This window comes from Abramis brama (assembly GCF_963993115.1).
Source record: "Abramis brama genome assembly, chromosome: 1".
Lineage (NCBI taxonomy): Eukaryota > Metazoa > Chordata > Actinopteri > Cypriniformes > Leuciscidae > Abramis > Abramis brama.
Window position 1 is genome coordinate 7673732 of NC_139963.1, and position 23630 is coordinate 7697361.

Here is a 23630-nt window from a genome sequence, read left to right on the forward strand (position 1 = left end):
TACTTCCTCAGATTCCATTTTTAATTTGACATCTTTAATTCAAGCCAACAGCCTTAAGCTATCACCATTTGGTCAACATTGGATCCGTGAGCAAGGCGTTTAATCTCAGGTTGCTGCAAGGGGACTGAACCTCTCATAAATTCAAGGCACCGTTCTATGGCAAAACCAATTATATGGTTTTTCAAGTGTATTATGGTCCTGGTATGTTCTTTATGTGCAGTGAGCCTCTTCTGTTTCGCTGATTTCGAGAAAAGTCAATATCAGACAGTGAGCTGCAGTAGCATCTTGCTCAGATAATAACAGTTCTGCATGTGCTGAGTGAGCTGGTGTCAATCACTTCAGACAGCTGCCGTGTCTGTGAGTGCAATAGTGTTAGCAGCATTAATGTCAGCACTAAGCAGTAAAACCTTCCTCGTCTAGCCCGCTGGCACAGCACCTTCCCTTGTCCTGCCCAGATTAACGGCTGAATGTGCAGTGCAATGCCCAGCGGTGCCGCTCACGTGCCCTGAGAGGCAACCAGCCACTATCGGGCCCAGCCAGACGTCACTGTGAAACGGGATTACGTTGCCAAGTGTCACACATAGAAACACAAAGAAAACACAGAAACAGCTGAAGACTGATTTGCATAACGCAAGCTTGTATCACACTTTTGCATAACCCACAGAAGAAATGTATTGTTTAAAGGGGGCCTTATTTTTTTCCATTCTCAAATGATTTGGCATAAATGAGTGTGTTTATTAATGCTGACGGGCAGTGAGAATAAAAAAAAAAAACGAGCTTGCAATTATCACCTTCCTCAAAAACAAAGCCTCCATATGATTGGAAGGGTTTTTCTATTCTTTAGTCAGAATTGCACAATAGGGATAGTTCACGCAAAAATGTAAATTCTGTAATCGTTTACTCGTATCGTTCCAAGCCTGCATAATAGATCTGTACGATGAATCATTAAAATATTGCGATCTCAGTTCAAACACCCACGCCATTTTTGTTCATAAATGACATCAGTTCGGCTATATCCATCAAAGCTTTGACAACATTGAAATATTAAACAGTAATTTCAACCACTGTATCATTTCTGTTACAATAATTTAAATTATCACAGAAGTACTGGGATAAAAGTTTATAGTTCAGACATAAACTCAAATGAACAAAAAAAATCTCTTAATTTCTCTACATTTCCTTTTAAGTACAAAATAAAATGACCAGAAGGGACCATCAAAAGTATACTTTGCTTGTTAGTAACTCCGTATTTCACTCCATCTTGGAAGGCACACACAAAAAGCAGTCTGGGGAACAGCGTGACTTCTATTCCACTGCTTTATCCACAAATTATTTTTGCTGAAATGTAGAAAAATAAATGTAATAAATTAGAGAAATTAAAAATAGTTAGATTTATTTTTCTTTTCTTTTTTTTTCTTTTTTTAGAAAACGAAACAATTTTAATTTAGTGAAAAATTCGTGGCCCTGATCAACTCCGATCAACGTCTTCTGTCCCACCTGTCCACTGGTATCTAAAATTATATCATAGCAGCCAAATAACTGAGGCTCTGGTAATTATCACATTACCCCCACCTTCCAATATAAACATAATACCATCCAGGTTGAAGCAGGTTAACTGTTTTTGGTGGATCAGAAAATATTTTCTGTTTCTCAGTAATGTAATGTACTCATACATCACTCTATTATAAGTAGTTTAAAAGTCATTATCAATCAGAGCACTGTAATTGTCTCAGAAAGTCACAAGGCTAAAATTTATCACATATTTAAAGGTTACAGGATTGTCGTCTTGCCTTTACTAAGCTTCAAAGGCTTATGCTTAAAATGTATTTGGTTTTCCTGTCAATTCTGTCCTCATGGCTTTGTTATGTTAGTGGCAGACTTTGGAGAGTTGAGACAGCTGAAGTAAAGTTGATCTTTGGCCTCTTTCTTAAATCTCCACATGTTCTGCTGCGAGGACTCTTTGCTTATTGTTTTACTGTGTTATCTCTTAACTCAGCACTGGGAACTTGGTGAGATTTGCACAGTGTGAACCATATGTTCAGGAGACAAAATTCATCCATTACTTCACTTCCCTAGACAGAACTCTTCGTCTTGTTTGCTTTGGAAACCCAAATAGGAATGGCAAATATGACTTTCAAAGCCTGTGGTTATTGGTGAATATGGAACACCAGCTGCATTGGAACAGGGGGATTAGATCTGGACCAAAATGCTTACGGCCAAAAAGACATGTTGCTCAGTGATGATTGTCTTGTTATCAGAGATTTCCTTCCCTTATTGCTCTCTCTCCATATCACTCTCACTCTCTTACTTTCACTTCTTCTTTTGCTATGTCTACAATTCTCTCAGCCTTTATTTCTCTAATTTTATCTCTGGACCTTTCCACTGATGTTCACACCCTCTTTTTTTTTTCTTTCCCAACAGCAGTCCCAGGGTATCCTCGCTTCTCAGGGAGTCTAGCCCACACCTTTCTTCCCATAAGCCATTTGGATCACCATGCCAACAGCGGGGTCCTCTATGGACAGCACCGTTTTTATGATACACAAAAAGGTGGGCAAAATTACATTTTTTTTTTTGACAATTTCATAAAACCTTTCTACTTCTACCTTTCTGCTATTCAACTTCTCTTTATTTAGTCTCCAAATTTGATAGTTCCAACATAATTCCATAAATTGACCCTAAAGGAAAGCGTAAGAGCACTAATTTAAATGATTAACAGCCATATCCAATCTGTTTCACAGAGAACTTCTATTTACGAAGCCTCCCGTCCCAGCCCCCACTCATATCAGCCAATCACAACATCCAGCCAATGTCAAGGGCAGGATCAGGACAACCCCAGGGCTCCTGCAGCAGGGACAGGGATGCAGGGAGTGGGGTGATCCTACACAAGGGCCTTAAAGAGCCTAGCTTAGACAGAGGTGTGGTTTCAGCTGCAAAGGATAAAGACAGGTCTAGTAGTAAACATGATTCTAAAGACCGCCATCACCACCAACTACCCCATCATCACTCCCATCAACCCCAGCTCCACCCACAACATCCAGTCACTATGGAAGAGATGAATGCCAGGGGACACAAAGCCACTCTACCTATGGAGTACAAGGAGCATCCACAAAGCATGGGAAAGCCTCTTAGTGCCTGTCTGCTCAATGGGAAGATGCAAAATGGGGACCATGGGACTGGGGCAAAGGGCTCCATGACTTCTTGCATTGGGGATGGGGTGGGTAGAGGTAATGTAGGGTCCAATAATGTCCAAAACAGACATTTGGGTGGTGGCACTAACGGGCGCTGTGGTAAAGAGGCAATAAGTGGGGAGATGCGGATCAGTGAACAGACTCCTACGGACTGTCTTGAGCGAGGTCAGGCACTTCACCATTCTTTGTCCTACTCAGTGCCTCCTCCGCTACCCATGGCTTCAGCTGCTGGAGGAGGGCATCCCGGTGGTTTCCATTGTCTACAGCTCCATCCTGGCCACCCCCATCATGCACACCACAACCGCCACTCACACCATCACCCTGACTTTTTCTGCCCTCCACCGCCAGCCCCCATGGGAAATACTTCCTTGCATGATAAAGGGATCAATAGTGGTGGTTGCAGAGACCCCAAAGTGACTGGAGCCACGTTTGTACCATCTGTTAGCCACCTTGGGGAGAAAACCGGAAGCCCCTTCCAGATGGGCGGCTCTGAGTGCCAGGGGGTTGGCGGCGGAGGGAACGGTGTCAAGGACAAGGCAATGGAAAAGGCTGGCAATGGGGGGCATCATGGTAACTGGCCCAGGAAACAACAGCAACAGCAACAACCTCCAACCCAGCAGCAGCATCCTTACAGAAAAGCTGAAAAAGCCCCTGACTGGATGCATAACCATAACCACAACCACCACCATCATCTACAGCAGCAACAACAGCAGCAACAACAACAACAACAACAGCAGAGCCATTCCCAGCAACACCAGACTGTGCGCTCCCGCAGTGCTGACTGCATCAACAGCATGGAAACGGACATCTACAGATCTACACTGACTCAAGAGACAAAGGCTGTCCATCCTTTACCCAATCAATCCAATACCAGTTCCCAGCCCTACAGGGACTGCTCACACTCTGGACCTCCAAACATTCCCTCACCTCTTGCTGGGAAGAACATGGCCCAGCACATGGGTGGTGGAGGAGGACATGGAAGCTGCTCCATGCAGCGAGATGGACAGAAAGTTGCCCGCATTCGTCACCAACAGCACAGTAGGGCTGGTCCGGATACCCCTGGCGCAGACATGGCCCAGGCTAATGGAAGCCAGGAGATGAAGCAGAAAATGGAAATTCCTTACGGCTACAACAACAGTGCACACCATCACCCACATCAGCAGCCATCAGTGCTGCATTGGGACATGCAACCTCATCACATCCACTCCGAAGAGAACCAGCACAAAGCGTACATGGAGCCTAACAGTGGAGCTACCAACAACAGACCGCCTACACAACAGCAGCACCAGACAGCAGGAATGGGCCCCCCTCCTCCTCCGCCCGTTCATCCAGCTCCTCCTCAAAACCAGCAGGAGGTCGCGAGCTCACAGGGAGAGACTAGTGCTATGAAGAACCTTCTGAAGTACAGCAACCAGCAGCCTCTCCTACTGTCCCAGAAGAGCCCGTTTGGAGGGCTCGGGAGCCTCAAAACTGGGCCAAATGGCACTAGTTGCTCTCTTCAAGGAGGCAAGCAGACCCTACCCTCCAGGAAAGGCCAAAGCCATGAAAACGAGCGAGCTGATTGCGGAGGACGTGGGCGAGAGATAGGAGAAGCCCCACATGTTGAGGGCGAGGTGCGACAGCCTCCGGTTGGGATTGCAGTTGCTGTGGCCAGACAGAGGGACCCTCCATGCCAAGCATCGGGCACCCATCCCAGCGCTCGACAGGGGCGGGTCCACTCCAGCATGAAAGGTAAGCTTGACCTTTCTTGATCTGTCAGGGTCTTCCTAAACAAACAAACAGGCAGGGAAACAGAGCAGTTTGTTTATTCATGATCTCTGGAAGACTTCACTGATTAAAAATAAATAGCAGAACTCGCCAAGACCCAAAGTGGAAACAGCTTTTCCCTCTCACTCCTGAAAGAGAGAGAGAGAGCACACATGCCACCGTAGAGAAAGGCTGCTCGACAGCTGTTTGCATGCAAGAGTGCCAATGACAGTGAGAGTTGCAGATGAGAGAAAAATCACTGGCTACGTTTACATGCAAAACCAAATAATCCGTTAGTAATCGATAGAAAGATTGACGTGTAAAAAAGATAAACGTTTTTCATTCTCGTACTGAATGAAATTTTGATCCGATTGAAAGGGGTGGTTTATTCCTTTTCTAATCTGATCGAGAGAACATGTAAACACTTGATCGGATTGAAAACAAAACCTGAAAGGACTGTGCATGTGCAGTGACTTTGAAATAGCGTCGTTCTTCCTGTTGAATTATGTGTCATATAAATGAGTGTCCCGTCATCCTATAATTCTCCTTTCACTCAGCGTCTGTGAAGCAGGACAACGTCCCACCAGTCCTTTTTACGGATTCACATCCACAGATGACTGGGCATTTTTACTGTGTGATCAATATAAGCAGCACGACACAACAGTTCATATGCTCATCATCTCCAAATTATGACCAGAAATGGATAAATATTAAATCTGCTGTTTAAAACAAAGAAAGAACCAATGTAGGAGAATCACATGTTTAATGTTCATGTAAACACTACATTCAGATTCATCAGTCGGAATGAATTCAGTGCGATTGAAACAAAAGTTGTGCATGTAAACGTAGCCATGGATGTAAATGTATTAACCATTTTGTAGGCACTCCACGCTCCATGTATCCTTCAGATTCACCAGGAGAGGAGGAGAGGAAAAGGACAAGTGTAGAGCACATGGGCCACCGGTGCCTAGAGAGAGAGCGAGACGTGTTTATCAGGTGAATGATCTCACACACTTCTTTTTTCACTTGTCACATTTGCTCAACCCCTGACCTTTTACCTGTCTCCAATCTGGCTTTGCAGGGATAACAAGGAAAGAGTGGAATTTGCACACATCCATCCCTCCAACAGTTGCCATGGTGACCTCACCTCTCATATCATGGTGCCAGGTGGCACTTCAATGCAGTCAAGCCAATTAGGAGACCCGGCTGCACACACACACTCTGCGCACCACCACTGGATGCCACGCACAGGCAGTCCCTCCCTCTGGATGACCGGTCACTCCTATGGTCAGTAATGTTGAGAACAGAATGAGACCGTTGAAGTGGGATAAATACATTTTAGTCTTTTTTTCGCTTATTTTGCTCTAATTCAAGTCAAGTCAAGTTACCTTCATAGCGCTTTTTACAATACAGATTGCTTCAAAGCAGCTTTACAGAGATAACAGGAAAGTTAATACAACAAAATTATTTTCTAGAAGAAAATAGCGTCACAGTCCAGATTCAGTAAGTTGTTAAGTTAGTCACTCCTATGGTCAGTAGTGTTGAGAATAGAGTGAGGCCGTTGAAATGGGGAAAATACATTATTTTTCCCTTATTTTTAGCTCTTTCTGGTGCTCTAATGTTAATTTCTGCTTTACTGATATATTAGACATACTTTCATGTTTAAATCAACTTTAGCCCTATTCGGACAGTAATTGTTTCTCATGGGGTCGTAAGGTATTTTCAACATTTACAGGGGTTATTCTGTGATTTTATTGGCGTATGAATCCAGAATGTCAGTGTTTTTCTCCCACCACCCGCGTAATAATCCCTGACTGGATTACCTTCTGTTTTTTGACAAATACCAAGTTTGTGTGGTGATGTAACTTCCGTCTGAATCCACATCTCTGAGTTTACAAGAATAGATCACTTCAAAATTCACGGTTTAAATCCTTTTTGATCACTGCCGAGCACCGTACAATAACTGTTTCACTGTAATTTGCATGCATTTTTAAAATACTTTTATGTTGGAAAGTATTTACAAGAACAATATTTCATCACGGCTTCACCTCAGCGAACAAAAAGGAGAAAGAGGTTAAAAAAACACGTAAAATGGGGGTGTTATTGTGGCAGCAATATATGATACATTTTTAAAAATATGTAGGATATTATACACAATGTTAAAAATACAAACCAAGCAGCTTTATTTTTACCTCATGTAAATAAGAGGCTGCATTAACTTGTTTCCGCTAATTTCCATATTTTATTTTTAAATAACATCCTTTTGAGATAAAATGCAAGATTTCAAATATAGTGTATACTCACATCTAGCTTCCTATTTTTAAAAATGAGATTTAAATAATAAATAGAACATTATTATCCTATTATTAAATTAAATACGAAATTATTCGTATTATTCCATGTGACATTTTATTTACAGCAAACAATCGCGTTCGTGGGATCACAAAACTCGCTCCTCCACCGTCAATAAAGAGTTTAGCACTGAGGTGCCATGCAAACCTTTTTTTTTTTTTTTTACAGAAGTCCACATTAGAAACAATTACCATCCGAATAGGGCTCTTGTATCCTAAAAGTTGTCTTGTGTGTCTGTAGGGATTGGCCACACTGCTCTCCATCAGAATCTCCCCCCTGGGTTTTCGGCAGCCATGCCTGCCCCTCTCCAGCCGGTCCTGCCCCTGCCCCAGGACCCCTCCACCCAGCTGGTGGTGCTGCCCAGTGAGCCTGCCACCCACCCAGCCACACATCTCGGTATGTACCACGATGTTTTATACTTCACTGCAAAAAAAAAAAAAAGCCTTTCTTACTTAGTATTTTTGTCTTGTTTCCAGTCCAAATATCTAAAAAATCTTATATCAAGATGCATTTACTCAAGTAGTAAAATGCCATAAGATATTATGTCTTGTTTTCTGGGGAAATAAATACAAATTAAGTGAGTTTTAAATGATCTGCCAATGGGGAAAGAACAATAATCTTGTTTCTGTTTGAATTAAGATTATTTTTCTCACCCCATTGGCAGATAATTTTGCTCGTTTTAAGCAAAAACTCACTTAATTTTGATTAATTCCCCTGGAAAACAGGACATACAATCGAATGGCATTTTACTCATCTAGTAAATGCATCTTGATTTAAGAATTTTTTAGATATTTGGACTGGAAACAAGACAAAAATACTAAGTAAGAAAAACATTTTTGCAGTGTATTCTCCTTCCCTTCCATATCCTCCATTTATCTGACCTGCTACGAATGACCCATTTGTCAGATTTAGCATTCACTCTTTTTGTGAGGCTCTCATGGGTTCCCCCCTGAAGATGTTGAGCCTGAAAAATTACGCTCTATAACAGTGTTTCCACTCAGGTTTCAAGGTCATATGTCCATTTCAAGTGTTTACTTATACCAAGTGCACACTACACGACTCAAGCCTATCACTGACGCTCTTGTAGTGTGCACACTTATAAAACATGCTCTGAATACTCACAGGCAGACATTGACTTGTTTAAAGGCGCCCTGAAATCAAAATGTAAGTTTTTTTTAGCTTTTAGTATGAATATGTTAGCCTTAAGGTTATGAATAAGCTGGTGTGCTCCAAAACAATGACAAATTCACATTTAGGAGATAAAAGCATTCAAAACTTACAGTCTCTCACTTCCGCTAAAATGGATCAGGGATTTTGATGAGGGAATCTGAAGCTCCGCCCCCTGTGCTATAAACACCACCTGGCCGAAGCGAGCGTTGACACACAGAGCAATATGGGTGGGAGTGTGTGTTCGGTTGCTCAAACGCTCGAGTTTTATCCCGTTTTCCAACTGTACGTTGATTAAGAATGAAATGGCTAGTACAACTTGCAGTCTGAGAGGAAACTAAATGCTATTGGCTGTTTGAAAAGGGGGAGGAGCCATTCAATATGTCCCGCCTCAGTTTCCTGTTTCAGTTGAAATTACGTCAACGCATCAAAGCTGCGCGTTTCAAGGCGCTTCAGTGGGACTTTAAAGTCTAGCCGACTAATCTTCAGGTGTGCACAATATCCTAATGAATAAGAGAGATATTATATAGCTATATATTTATAGATGATTGTACATAGTCCTAAACACTTTACGCGCAGACTTTAAAAATGCTGACAGTCAACAAATGTGAAAAAGATTAGCTCTTAACATCACAACAAATACAGACAGTAATGACAAAACAATAGTTTCAAATAAATTCTGTAATATTGTTTAATTCGAAATTATTTTCTTCAGACAACTGTTTGACTATTTGGAAAAACATTTAGGAGAATTCTGTTTCTTTAAACGTCTTAGTGCATTTGTGACTCAAAAAAGTCCTGTAAACTAGACAATACGGATGTGCTTCTTTACAGTGCGCTGCACTGTTTCCAGTCCAAATATCTAAAAAATCTTTAAATCAAGATGCATTTACTTAATATGCAAGATGTATATTCATTTTTGCTTAAAACAAGCAAAATTAATTCATACAGAAACAAGATTATTTGTTTTTAAGCAAAAACTCACTTCATTTGTATTCATTTCCCCAGAAAACAAGACATAATATCTTATGGCATTTTACCACTGAAGTAAATCTTGATTGAAGATTTTTTAGATATTTGGCCTGGAAACAAGACAAAAAAAAACTAAGAAAAGCATTTTTGCAGTGAGATTACTGTTACCAGGAATATTAAAATGTCCATATCTTTTTTAAGATAAAGATTAAGAGCTGCTATGAATAATGGCCTATGAGATTGCTAAGAAGAGCGAAAGCATGCAAGTGATGCACTGAATCGCACAAACAGTTTCCGGTCGACCACCTGCTCCACCCCCACATGGTCCGGGTCAGGATGCTCTCACCATCCCCCTCAAAGCTATTGCCATATGTGCTCAAAACAAGCTAAAGTAACAATGCCTCCAAGCCTTAGAAGTCTACACAGGCCTCTACTCCGCAAACAGGCTGTGAAAATGAATTATTTTAATGTCTTAGGGTACATAACAGTATGTTATGTTTACATAACAATGATGTGCTTAAAACAGAGAAGTTTTTCCTTTGAGTTTTCTGCGTACAGACGAACCATTGTCAAAATGATCCCCATTCACACGGATCCGCGAAAACGGCTAAAAACGCTGTATTCTGCTGCCAGGCCAGTAGATGGCGATGAAACACTATAGACTGAACACGTAAAACGCATGTGCATGACGTCATCGTCTTCAGAAATTCACGTTTTTGCTGTTTACATGGTGATCGTTTTCAAAAGTTAGTGTTTTAAGGCGCCCAAAACGGCGTTGTCGTGTAAAACGAACGGCCAAAGCGCATGAAAAGTTTCACGTTTTTAGTTGAAAACGGTGTCGTGTAAACAGCCCCTTAGAAGGCACTCTTTCTTCTGTTCTCCACAGAAATATTACCTCATAGGGGAAGTGCATCCACAAAAGCCTTCCCCCGGGAAACATTAGTTAAGCTGGGTTAATGTTCCAGAGCAAGGGTCCGTAACGTGTCAAGGCATGGGTGAGAGTGGGATCAAGCTGAACACACACATTAATGAAACTATGTGAAATGGGAAAATTAGAAAAACATATTTGACTTGCGGAGGCTGAATATGTGTCACTGTGGATGTGCACGGATGGCCAGGGGAATGGCAGGAGTTTATCCATGACATGGGAACTAAGAAGTCGCCTAGACTACATGCTATAGTATTGGCCCACTGTGGTTTTCAGAGAAGGGGATTTTTCAAGGGAAAGGGAGTGAATCTAGTTTGTCAAATGATTGTGTAATATTTATTCTAATGGGAACTGCTTCTATTATGTTGACTTTTATTTTAACCAAATTATTATTGTTGTAAGCATATATCATGCTGTGCTGCACATTTGGGTTGGAGACATCTAGTGTGAGAAAAATTGAGGGAGGAATGCAGTTAAGTGTGAGAAAATGAAAGTGGTGAACAGGGAGCAAGACACCAAAAAGAGCGTGGGACTGCTGGTTGATGGGTCTCTCTTGAACTCTTGAGTTACTAATATGTATTTATTTATTTTAGTTAGTTTTAATACTTTGACTGACATTGAATTTTTGAAATATGAATGATGAAGCGATAATTCACCCAAAAAATTCTGTCATCATTTACTCACCCTCATGTTTGTTCCAAACCTGTATGAATTTCTCTCTTTTGTGGAATATAAAATATATATATATTTTTTGTCCATACAGTGGAAGTCAGTGGTAACCAAAACTGTTTAATAATCAACATTATTAAAAATGTTTTTACATTCTTCCAAAAAAATATTGTGATTTTTATTTTTTTGGTTGGTTGGTTGATCGGCTGGCTGGTTGGTCGGTTGGTTGGTTGGTCGGTTGGTTGGTTGATTGGCTGGTTGGTTGGTTGGCTGGTTGATTGGCTGGTTGATTGGCTGGCTGGTTGGTTGGTTGGTTGGCTGGCTGGTTGATTGGCTGGTTGATTGGCTGGTTGGTTGGTTGGCTGGATGATTGGCTGGTTGATTGGCTGGTTGATTGGCTGGTTGGTTGGTTGGCTGGTTGATTGGCTGGTTGATTGGCTGGCTGGTTGGTTGGTTGGTTGGCTGGCTGGTTTATTGGTTGAAATCAGACCATCCAACATTAAAGAATCCAAACCTAAAGTATGTTTTTGTAATTCTTGTGTAATTTTTGTAGTTATTGTTTTAGTTCATTAAGGCATTCCACCTCCCTAGTCCTTTTTGTGTCACAAGGACTCCAACAAACTAACATTTCGATAACAGAAAAGCATTAACTCAGGGCTAAAACCAAAAGTCTGTCTAGAATTCATCCAAGTCTGGAGCCACTAACCAGCAACTAAGGGAAGGGTTGTTTGATTTTGTTCCTATACCACGTCAAGTTTTGCTCCATCCAAGGATGTAATATCTTTATTACACAGATGGTTCTTTCCAAACCACATTACCTTTGTTTTTGTGCTATTCAAGACTATATTTAAATCATTAAAATCTTCTTGAATACTATTAAAACTATCCTGTACCCGTTTAAAAACTCTAAGTGAGACTCATATATTAAGATTCTGGGGGCGCATTACAGAAAGACCCTAACTTTAGAATTCTATCTTATCTGTTTGGTAACCATGGCAATTTCAGTTAGGACCTCATTTCTTTAGTGTAAAATCTTATCTTAACTACGGATAGGAAAAGAGTATTACAGAAGCATCCTAACTCCACAAAAAAATCCTAAAAACGGTTTTAACTCTAGGACAACCCCAGTGGTGTCCAACCCCAAGTATTTGAAAACTAACTATAAAAATCACATAATAATAGCCCTGTCTGAGAATGACGTCACATTTATTTAATGATACAAGATGAAAAACAGTGATGTTTGATGAGGGAAAGACTTTGTGAACACCCAAATGATGTGCTGCACTTTGACGACAAAACTCTGACAAATAATTACAGACTAATATGAAATAAAAGGATTAGGCTTTGCCCTTTCTACCAAGCTTATCAAAACTTCACTTAATGAAAAGCACCACTTATTTTATTTCTCCATTCTCCAGTTCTTCCGTTTTACTTCACAGCAGCTGTTTGCGTGTCGTTGGTTGCTTGGTAACAGACCTGAGATTAAGATTTCCTAACTACAGATAAGATGAGATTTTATAAGAATCCTAAATCAACTTAAGATTTGCTTCTGTAACACAAATTTGTGAAAAATCCTAAATTAGCTTGTCAGATCTTAACTTAAGCCTTAAGATAGAGTTTCTGTAATACTACCCCGATCTCTAACATGGCCTTCCATGATAAGACTAACACTTGTGTTTCTCTGCTTAGATGTGATGGAGCAGTCTGGCTTGTGGCCCCCGGTCTACAGGGCCCGAGGGGCCCATTCCCACATGCAGCATCCCGCTGTGTATCCTCGCTCGCAGTTTCTACGCCAACAGGAGCTTTACGCTCTCCAGCAACACCAGCAGCTTCAGCATCAGCAACACCCGAGCCATCACACGCCACCACCTCCATCACACAGAGCTGCAAACACCACAGAGCTACAGCAGAGAAACAGAGTCGACCACAACCAGGTACACAAACACACACACACACACAAAACCCCTCGTAGAGCTAGGGTTGGGGATCGTTTGAATTTTAACGATTCCAATTTCAATTCTGCTTATCGATTCTTATGGATTCCTAATTTCAATTCCAATATGAAAAAAAAACAAAAAACTTGATATCATTCACATTTAGCCTTATTGCAAACCATTTAATTAGAGAGCCAGAGTCGACCACAGCCAGGTACACACAACCCCTCGTATAGCTAGGGTTGGGTATCATTTTGAATTTTAAAGGTGCATTGTGTAATATTTAGGAGGATCTGTTGACAGAAATGCAATATCATATTCAAAACTATGTTTTCAAAGACCTTACATAATGAACCGTTATGTTTTTATTACCTTATGAGCCATTTCTATCTACAGACACCGCGGGTCCCCTTACGATAAAATAGCCATTTTGCGCCACCATGTTTCTACAGGAGCCCTAAACGGACAAACGCGTTTCGCAACTATGTTGTTCTTTGTGCAAAGAAGCTAGCTAAAGTCAGCGAATAAAATACTGAAACAATGATGAACAAGTCAAAATATTATTTCGCAATAACATATCGTTTTACTGAATAATTAAGTAAACCTAATTTCTTAATTTATCTTTGTAAAGAAACCTCATTGCTGAACTGGCTACTCTCTGCTGTCTCAGACAACGACATCACTTCCTGTCGGCCACCATAACTTCTATTGGGTGCAATTCACAACCTCACCACTAAAAATTACACACTGCACCTTTAATGATTCCAATTTCAGTTCTGCTTATCGATTCCGATTCTTATCGATTCCTAATTTCGATTCCAATAAGGTTAAAAACAAAACTTAGATAACGTTCACATTTAGTCTTATTGCAAAACATTTAATTGAAGCTGAATATCATGAACAAAAAGGCTGAAGAACACTTATACAAGGAACGTTTGCCTGTGGTTTAAAAATACCATAGAAAAACAACTAGCCTAACTAATATAAATTTCAAGCAATATTAAAGACAAGTAAACACTCAGTAATTAAAAAAGAACAAATAAAAAAATAGCAATAGAAACAAATAGATACAACTGAACAGTTTTTAAGATTTTCAGGTACAGAAACTGTAATCAAATGTAAAATAACACTGCACTTTATAAATCAAATTCACATTACAAATATAGTTATTCAGTCAAGAACAAGTGAATTTTCTCTTTGTGTTTTGTTGTTTGATTAGTGTCATTATAGAGACGGCAGCAGGAATATTAGACTACTGTCACTTTAAGAGTTGCCCAATATAGATAATATATCGCCTCGGGGTTGAATGTTTTAAAATCACATTAAAATCACTTTCGATGTGTGCACAGCACAGAAAACAACACGCGAGTCGTCTCCCATTTGAATGGTTTAAAGTCATATTGAAATGCTCACAAAGGACAGAGGAATCGAAATTAAAATTTTATAACAAGTATCCTATTCCTGACCACAAGCTTTCGATTCCCAGGCCTACGTATAGCCGTTTTACATCAGACTGTACAAAATGCAGTGGTTTAGAAACAGCTGGGTTTTCAACTGAGCTAATGTTTGACACCTGATACTGAGAGAGGATGTGCTCTTTTCCGTGAAACTAGACAGTTGTTTTTGTGTGCAGGGGAGTAAACAACATTTGGAGCTAATAAATCATTTTAAATAGTTTTATTTAAAAAAAAAATCCCCCTATAAAACCACAACTGCTCCCTAGGATCCATAACTTCCACCAAGGTCCAGTTTCAGTCTGCACATACACAACTAAATGCAGTCTGCAATGAACTGTGACGTGATTGGACCAAGCACTACTCTTTTTGATTGCAGGTCAAAATCAATAGATCTGAGCCATTAGGGTCTAAATTGAAACCTGATTCAGCAATACAGGGGTGTCAAATTGCAATTACATTGATGAGCAGATTGCATGACCTGGCAGTCTTGAGAAATACAGTCAAACCAAAATGTATTCAGACGATTTCAACATTTCTCACAATATCAGAGTTTATTCGCTATAGTTTAGAAAATGGTACTAAAATATGACTCGGAATCAGTTGATATTTCACTGGTTTTGTCCGTCCTTCTGTTAGACTGTCTCACAGATGAATTATGTTGAATATCTGTCAGCTGTTAAATTTAACTACACAATTAGATAATACCAGTTTAGATCAACCAGTTACCAAGCAATGCTTCATTTTGTTCAGTCTGTGTGTATAAAGAGCATTAGCAATTAAAGAAAAAACACTTCAGCAAAACATGATCAGCTCAAAGTGTCTGAATCATTTTTAGTCCCAAATTTGTATAAATGTTACTGGTAGTCACTGTATGAAGAGTTTTTGGGTATAATATGTCACAGTTTACTTTATTTTGCTCTCCTCACTTACATAAATGAACTATAGTGTCCTGCACACACTAGTAAAAAAATATCACAAATTATATCTGGTGTCTGAATAATTTTTGGTTTGACTGTCAAGTTTACTTTAATTAACCAAATTGTCCAGATCTCATTATGAGGCTTGAATTCTCTTTCCTTTCTGACTTTTCGTCATTCTTTTACTTCTGGAAACAAACTTTGTTGCATTATCATCTCTATAAAGCTGCTTTGAAACAATCTGTTTTGTAAAAAGCGCTATATAAATAAATGTGACTTGACTTCTTTACTGCATAGGTGCAAAAGAAACCAGAAGAGCAGAGCATGGAGATCGAAGACATCCTATCTGATCCAACGACTCCCAAACCTGCTAAATGCTACTCGTACGGCCCGTCCAACCGGGCCTCCTCTCCTCCCAGGGGGTCCACTGCACACTTGTCCCCTTGCTGCCGGTCCCCGTGTATGCGACCTCACCCTAAAAGCACCCCCTCTACTCCCTGTCCCGCCCCGAGTCCAGTCGCTGTGACGCCCCGCTCCCCGGCCATCAGCCCTGCCCCATCACAACTGCCCAAAGCTGTGGAGTCCCAGGAGAAGAGGGTGGAAGGGCAGCCGCCTCAGGACTATCCTCAGTCCATGGAGCCTGGTGAGGAGATTTTCTTCCTTACATATCAATATATGACTCTTATACTTTTGTGTAAGGGATAATGTACATCCAGCCAGGTTGTTATCTCAGAATAACCCCAGACAGGGTGATCAGGATCAGGTCTTCATCAGCCTGAAGTGGTTTATTCTGAGATAACAACCGGCTGGATGTACATTATCCCGCTTATTACACGGCTACGCTAGTAAATAATTAGACACGAAATATTGATCTTGAAAAAGCTTCCACGGAGAGAGCAAGTTCAAACTAGACGGACATTTAAGAGATACGGTATACAGTTACACCACTTATTACACTGTATTTCGCCACATAAATAGTTATGGGTATTAGAGATATTGATTTCAGATTGATTTCAGCCGTGTGATAATGACTTGTAACAGTTTGTCTGTCTTCTGTCGCTGTTTTGAAGCTTAAGCCCTGTTTACACCTGGTATTAAGATGCGTTTTGGTCGATCAGATCAGAAGTAGATGGAGACATATTCCCGTTTACACCTGGTGTTTTATTCTGTCTCTTTTGTCCACTTTCAAACACTTTTGTCCTGATTTCTTTGAGGGAAGGGTCTATGGGTGGGTAAATGTGTGGGTTTTTCAGATGTAATGGACGAAATAAACTAGTAATTTACATATGAACGCGTCCAGAGACGACGGAAAAACACACGGAGAGCATCAGCTTTAGTTTCTGCTCTGACAGACACAAGACCAGCCGAGCGCTGTGAGTGTGTGTTAGAAATCAGGAATAATGAGAGAACATTGTGTTTGGTATGATTTCATCTTGTAAACAAACTTGGGTCTTCAGCTGTGAAAGTTTAAACCCCGTCTGGCTAGAGCTCTTCTCATAATGTTCACACATGAGGTCAGTAGACGGAGAGAGGACGATCTTTTGTGGCTGTTCAAACACATTCGACCGTTTACACTACGAAAGCAATCCAGTCAGATGTGTTTTCAACTCTCTCTGGAAGTGGTGGAAAGTGGACAAGCTCAGAACATGTCAGACATCAGTTTACACCTGTATTTAGCGTCGTCCTGCTTCAAGTCATCATGCCTCAAAAACACATGAGCCACATGTTGGTTGTTGTTCATGCTGAGCCCCTCATGCAGAAACAATCAGGGCTTTTTTTAGACGGTGGCTCTGTGTGGGCGGCTATATAGGCAAGAGCACGATCGACTAAAGCTGCTGATAGATGCAGAAAATGGCCGCCAGCTCAGCTCCCCAGCGCCATCACATCAGTAAAGATGGAGAAACACCTCGTCCAGACTCACCCCATCCCCCAGCCGACACCTTCTTTATCATCATTAACACCTCACTAACTGTTGCAGCATGCCAAGGGTACAGCAGCGCAGGAGAGAGAGCCCTGTTTTACCTCAGAATTACCCCTTTAACAGCTGCACTTCTTAACAAAGAGCTAAGATCAAGGCATAGTGTCACTGTCATGTGGAATACAATGCGTTTTTGTTCAGACCTCTGGCGCAAAGCTTGTTAAACAAGTCGTCCTTATTAGGTTGTCAAAAGTGTAAAACAAGCCAGTAAAGGCTTTGTTCTTGACACAACTGATTTTTTTTTAATTGAGTGTTCATTAGAGGGGTCCAAGACCCTAGGACTTTTGTCGCACTTGAACCACGAATACACACAAAAACAATTGAATGGATTCGAGGAGTTTTGTGATTGAAATTTAAAAAAGTAACAAATCCTTCGCTTGCGGGTCAATTTGACCCCCATAGGAATGAATAGGATGTGAGGAATGCTTCAGTACATAGAAAAACCTAAAAATGCTCAAAAATTAAACTGAAAATGCTAAAACTTTACCAAAAAAAAAAAAGATTTTATAATGTCTACATGTGTATCTGAATGCATCTGAAGAGAAATGACTTTAGGACCCAGAGGAACAGCTCATTTGCTCCGTATAGAGCTATAAGGCCATCAAGAGTCATGAAATATCATGTTATATTGTTTTCTTTCCACGAGAGGTCGGCAAAGACACCCAATGTAAGATATTTTGAGCTGAATTAAGTTTTATGCATGAAATTGTAAATTATTTTGAATTTAAGTTGAAAGAAGAGGATTTATTGATCAAAACTAGTAATTTAAAGGTACATAAAATAAAGAACAAAAAGATTTCATTATAAAATAGAAAAAATATTTGCAAAATGAAATAAAATAAGCTTTCTGGACAAAAAAAAAAAAAAAGTTTCATTTTAGGTCTGCAGGTCATTTTGACCCACAAGGGAAAGATGTGTTACAAAGTGTGAGAGAAGGATGAAGGATAAACAGGTTGTCAAAAGTGTAAAACAATGATATTTTTAAAGGCTTTGTTCTTGACACAACTGAGCTTCGTTTATATTCCCAGATTTGCCACCTGGATATACCTATCCAGAAATCAACATGGGATACAGGAACGGCCCCACCGCTCAAGATGTGCATCTTGCAGAGCCCGCGGACCTCGAGGATGTTCAGACCCGACCTGTTGAACACACTCCTCCAGCGCTTTCCAGTTTGGGAGATTGCCATGCAATGGTGAGGCCTCTCCAAGAGCCACAAGAGCCAACGATGGAAGTCGAGGCCACATGCCCAGTCGAGGACCCGCCCGAGGGTGTGTTTGTGCAAGGGGACGATGTGGAGATGAGATGCTGTGAACCCGTAGAGGCTAATCTGGAGAAGGAGCGCGTCGAGATCATTTGCACACCTGTTGAAGTTTCAGACTGTGAAGTAGGACCTACCCTGTCATCGGAGGAAGCAATCCGTCAAGAGGAGCCAACTGTGACCTTTGAGGAAGGAGTGGGTGAAGATATTCTTCAGTCTTCGAGTCTGGAGACACTAAAGGAACAGGGACCTCCATTACCACAACAACCATGCGTCTCTGATTGTTCACCAAACGCCATCGTCCAAGCAGAGGTCACTGTGGTTGATGAGGAAGATCACAAGGAAATCTGTGCAACGGTTGAATCTCCAACATGCTCCCAGTCGAGTTACTGGAGTCTGGAGCTCCTGATTGCGGCAGCTTTCTGTGGAGACTGTCCTCCTCCCTCTCCTCCCGTCTCCTACCAATCCCAGGGATCCTGTGTCCCGCTGAACTCCTCCTGTCACGGCATGGAGCTGCTCAGTGAACTTGCGGATCTCGAACTGCAACGCTGCAGTAAAACTCCAGGTATGTTTGCTGCGAGAACCTGTTTAGAAATTACCAGTGAAACCAAAGTTAATTCGGACACATTTCTCACATTATCAGAGTTTATTCGCTATAGTTTAGAAAATGGTACTAAAATATGACTCAGAATCAGTTGATATTTCACTGGTTTTGTCCGTCCTTCTGTTAGACTGTCTCACAGATTAATTATGTTGAATATCTGTCAGCTGTTAAATTTAACTACACAATTAGATAATACCAGTTTAGATCAACCAGTTACCAAGCAATGCTTCATTTTGTTCAGTCTGTGTGTAAAAAGGTCGAATTAGCAATTAAAGAAAAAACACTTCAGCAAAAAAAGTGTCTGAATAATTTTTGGTCCCAAATTTGTACAGTATAAATGTTACTGGTAGTCACTGTATGAAGAATTTTTGGGTATATTTGGGTATAATATGTCACAGTTTACTTTATTTGCTATACTCACTTACATAAATGAATTATAGTGTCCTGCACCCACTAGTAGAAAATATCAAAAATGATATCTGGTGTCTGAATAATTGACAGACTGTACATTTCACTGATCCAAGGCACTGGATTGGCTTAGATGAAAACCCTGTTTCACTTCGTCCTAAAGAGTACATATATGTGTTGTTCTGCAAACAGTGTTTTTGGTCACTAAACAGGACACATTTGTAAAAAGGGTTTGGTAATCACAGAAGCAGTTAGTGTTTTGACTTTAGAGCATTGGCTAGGCTAATTAACCATTAACCTCTTGTTCTTTAAAGCTTCCCATGTAAAATTATGATTGTTAGAGCAATTCATTTAAGATCTACTTCCTTGTCACGAGCTGCAATTAAAACTGTGAATATAATGTTTACTTTTTATTGATTTAAGTTCTGTTTGTTCTCTGTTGAACTAGTAGATTTTGTTAAAAGCTTCACATAATTGTCTTGGCTATCTGAACGAGGAATGCCTTGATCCTGTGATATTTTATAGAGCAATCTACTACGGTTTCATGCAGAACAATTTGATATTTGTAAATCAAAACATAAATTAACCCTTCATTTCAGCCTTTCCTACATTGTCTAGCTAATTCCTCAACATATTCCACAGTATGGCGGCCATAATAGAGTCAAACCAAAATGTATTCAGACACATTCAACATTTCTCACATTATCAGAGTTTATTCGCTATAGTTTATAAAATGGTAGTAAAATATGACTCAGAATCAGTTGATATTTCACTGGTTTTGTCCGTCCTTCTGTTAGACTGTCTCTCAGATGAATTATGTTGAATATCTGTCAGCTGTTAAATTTAACTACACAATTGGATAATACCAGTTTAGATCAACCAGTTACCAAGCAATGCTTCATTTTGTTCAGTCTGTGTGTATAAAGAGCATTAGCAATTAAAGAAAAAACACTTCAGCAAAACATGATCAGGTCAAAGTGTCTGAATCATTTTTAGTCCCAAATTTGTATAAATGTTACTGGTATGAAGAGTTTATGGGTATAATATGTCACAGTTGTCACTTATGTCACTTGATTTTGCTCTCCTCACTTACATAAATGAACTATAGTGTCCTGCACATACTAGTAAAAAAATATCAAAAATGATATCTGGTTAATTATTGGTTTGACGTATTGTTATTGTGTTTCTTTTTGTTCATCAAAAGGAGAAGATCAGTGGATTCTGGACCTGCAGAGTCTGGCCACTTTGGCAGCAGCTCGTGCTCTTGAGTTGGGCTCTCAGGATCGCGGCGCCACAGATGTTGAGATGCAGTTTCCGGCTAGAAGATCTCTCAACTTGCGCAGAAAATGCAGCTGGACGCCTCGCCATGAGCCAGTAACACACCCTTGTTTTGTCCTCTTTTGTACATGTTTTTCATGTCATTATTATGTTACATAGGCTCAGTTTTTTATATACTGAATCTAACATATATATGTTTTCTGCATCCTACTTTACTTGCATTCTTTCTCTTTAGTCCTTTTTTGTGTCACAAGGACTGTAACAAACACAAATTTCCAAAAAGTTTTAACTAGAGATGCACCAATATGAAGATTTTGGCCGATACCGATAATTCTTATTTGAAAGCCGATAACCGATATATTGGCCGATAAATCTAAATCCAAATTTTTATATAATTTTTGAGAGCCTGATTACAAAAACAAAAGTCACACCATTAAAATCCATGTCCCAAATACACAATTATAATGATCTCATTTTATAATTTTATGTAGCCGATATGACAGACTTGTGTTGCACTGAACCTGAACCTTTTTTTTTTTAAGTGATTTTCAATCATATTTCAAGCAATTCAAATCCATCATGTTGAACAGTGCGCATCTGAAGAGTCTCAGCTAGAGGAAATAATACATTATTTATCGGCTTTAATAAATAGGCCAGATTTTCTTATCAGGCCGATACCGATATGGTGGCCGATATATCATGCATCCCTAGTGTTAACTCAGGGCTAGAACCAAAAGTCTGTCCAGAAGTCATCCGAGGTTGGAGCCACTAACCAGCAACTAAGGGAAGGGATGTTTGCCTGTGTTCCTGTAGGTGTGTCCGGTGAAAGGTGCCATGGACAGTATGGATGGGCCGGAGCTGGAGATGCGGGTGAGGCTGGCAGAGCTGCAACAGCGTTACAAAGAGAAGCAGAAAGAACTGGCCAAACTCCAGAGAAAGCATGATCACCAGTAAGCCTGACACAACCAAACACTCATAATACTGACCTTGCTTGATTTGTGTCATCTTTTCGATTATATCTCAAATTTGTCGGTAACACTTTACAATAAGGTTCATTAGTTAACATTAGTTAATGTATTAACTAACATGAACTAACAATGAGTAATACATTTGTTACAGTATTTAATCATTTTTGTTAATGTTAGTTAATATAAATCCAGCTGTTCATTGTTTGTTCATGTTAGTTCACAGTGCATTAACTAATGCTAACAAATACAACCTTTGATTTTAATAATGTATTAGTAAATGTTGAAATTAATATTAACTAAGATTAATAAATGCTGAAGAAGAATTGTTCATTCTTAGTTCATGTTAACTAAGATAGTTAAATAATGTTAACATAATGAACCGTGTTGTAAAGTGGGTTACACTTTATGTTAAGGTGTCATTGTTACATTGTAATTATATATTTAAGTACTGAGTAATATTAATTAACTACATGTACTTACTATAGGGTTAGGGTTTGGTTTAGGGTTACTTGCATGTAATTATGCATAATTTACTGTTATTACTATGGTAAGTACATGTAACATATGTAGCAAGGACACTGTAAAATAAAGTGTTACTGTAAAGTGTTACCAATTTGTCTTATCCCAGTTTACATGCAGATTACTGTGCAAACGCTCGTAGGCGTAGGGCTACACGATTAATTGTGTTTTAATCGCGATACCGATATTTGCCTCTCTCGATTAATCATCGCAATATTTGCCCACTTGTTATTTATCCTGAAAATGCTTGTATTTTAATTTTACATTAGCGTTATCTTGCATTGGTAACCTTCTATCTTGCATAAGTCCCCACAAGCGTTGATGTTTGCGGTTGCCAGATGTAAATAGCTTAAATCCCCCAAACAGAGCTTTTCAATCAAACCTTCAGCGATTTATTTGGAAAAAAATCTAAACGTGGATCTCCACCTTATTGTTTGTGATTATGTTTGCAGAATTAAATTGAGCAAAATAATCATGATTATCAGCCATAATCGTGCAGCCCTGCGTAGGCGTTCCTAGTTCTGGTTGCTCTAGTGATAGTTATGAAACTCAATAACCCTAAGACCATTCCATGCTGAAAATATTCAAAGGCTCATTATTTTCACAATAACATTTTGACACTAGTGGCAAAAGTTCATCATGTTTTCCTTCAGGAAAGAGGAGACTCCTCGCAGTCCAGCACGCCGAGGCCCTGGTAGACCACGCAAGCGTAAATCAGTCCCTGGTCTTGGCTCCGGGACCCCCAGTGAACCTCAGAAACGAGTGAAGTGAGTAACTCCTGTTAGCATGCCTCTCTCACGCACAGCAGATGATGAACCCCACCATATCAACACGACCCAGCAGGCGACGACTCGAACCTTAAACTCATCTGACCTCAGTGAGGCCGTCCAGTTACGCTTTATCTTTCCTAATCAGGACTGGGCCTGAATTGCGTTACACGTGTTTGGCAGTAATAGCTGTGTCTCCTTTCGAAGGTTTCACTGTATGTTTGCATGATTCTGCTGTCTCAGACGACGACATACCTTCCTGTCGGCCACCGTAACTTCTGTTGGGTGCAATACACAACCTCACCACTAGATGCTGCTAAAAATTACACACTGCACCTTTAAATCTCTGTACATACACTGTGTGCGTGCGTGTGTGTATGTGTGTCAATGAACTTGTAATGAGAGCACTGTGAATTCTCCCCTAATCTATTGCACTGCCGGGAATGTGACAGATTCCTGTCGTTTAGCACTCGGGTCAGCGCAGGCCGCTTCACCATGACACGCATACTTACACTGC

The 23630-nt window shown here is 40.2% G+C and overlaps 1 protein-coding gene across 2 annotated transcripts in view; it reads left to right on the top strand.

The window, feature by feature from the left end:
- The window catches only part of bahcc1a (BAH domain and coiled-coil containing 1a), a 116821-nt gene that overhangs the window by 68420 nt on the left and 24771 nt on the right, over positions 1-23630 (top strand). Inside the window, exons 4-14 of one of the 2 annotated variants that reach the window (XM_084109808.1) lie at positions 2422-2547; positions 2739-4919; positions 5816-5930; positions 6016-6221; positions 7527-7682; positions 12712-12956; positions 15628-15973; positions 18337-19134; positions 20786-20955; positions 21673-21809; positions 23000-23113. In XM_084109808.1, coding sequence (XP_083965934.1) covers positions 2422-2547; positions 2739-4919; positions 5816-5930; positions 6016-6221; positions 7527-7682; positions 12712-12956; positions 15628-15973; positions 18337-19134; positions 20786-20955; positions 21673-21809; positions 23000-23113 — 4594 coding nt within the window. The remainder of the gene's footprint in view (positions 1-2421; positions 2548-2738; positions 4920-5815; positions 5931-6015; positions 6222-7526; positions 7683-12711; positions 12957-15627; positions 15974-18336; positions 19135-20785; positions 20956-21672; positions 21810-22999; positions 23114-23630) is intronic. The other variant, XM_084109809.1, reaches the window with a different exon arrangement.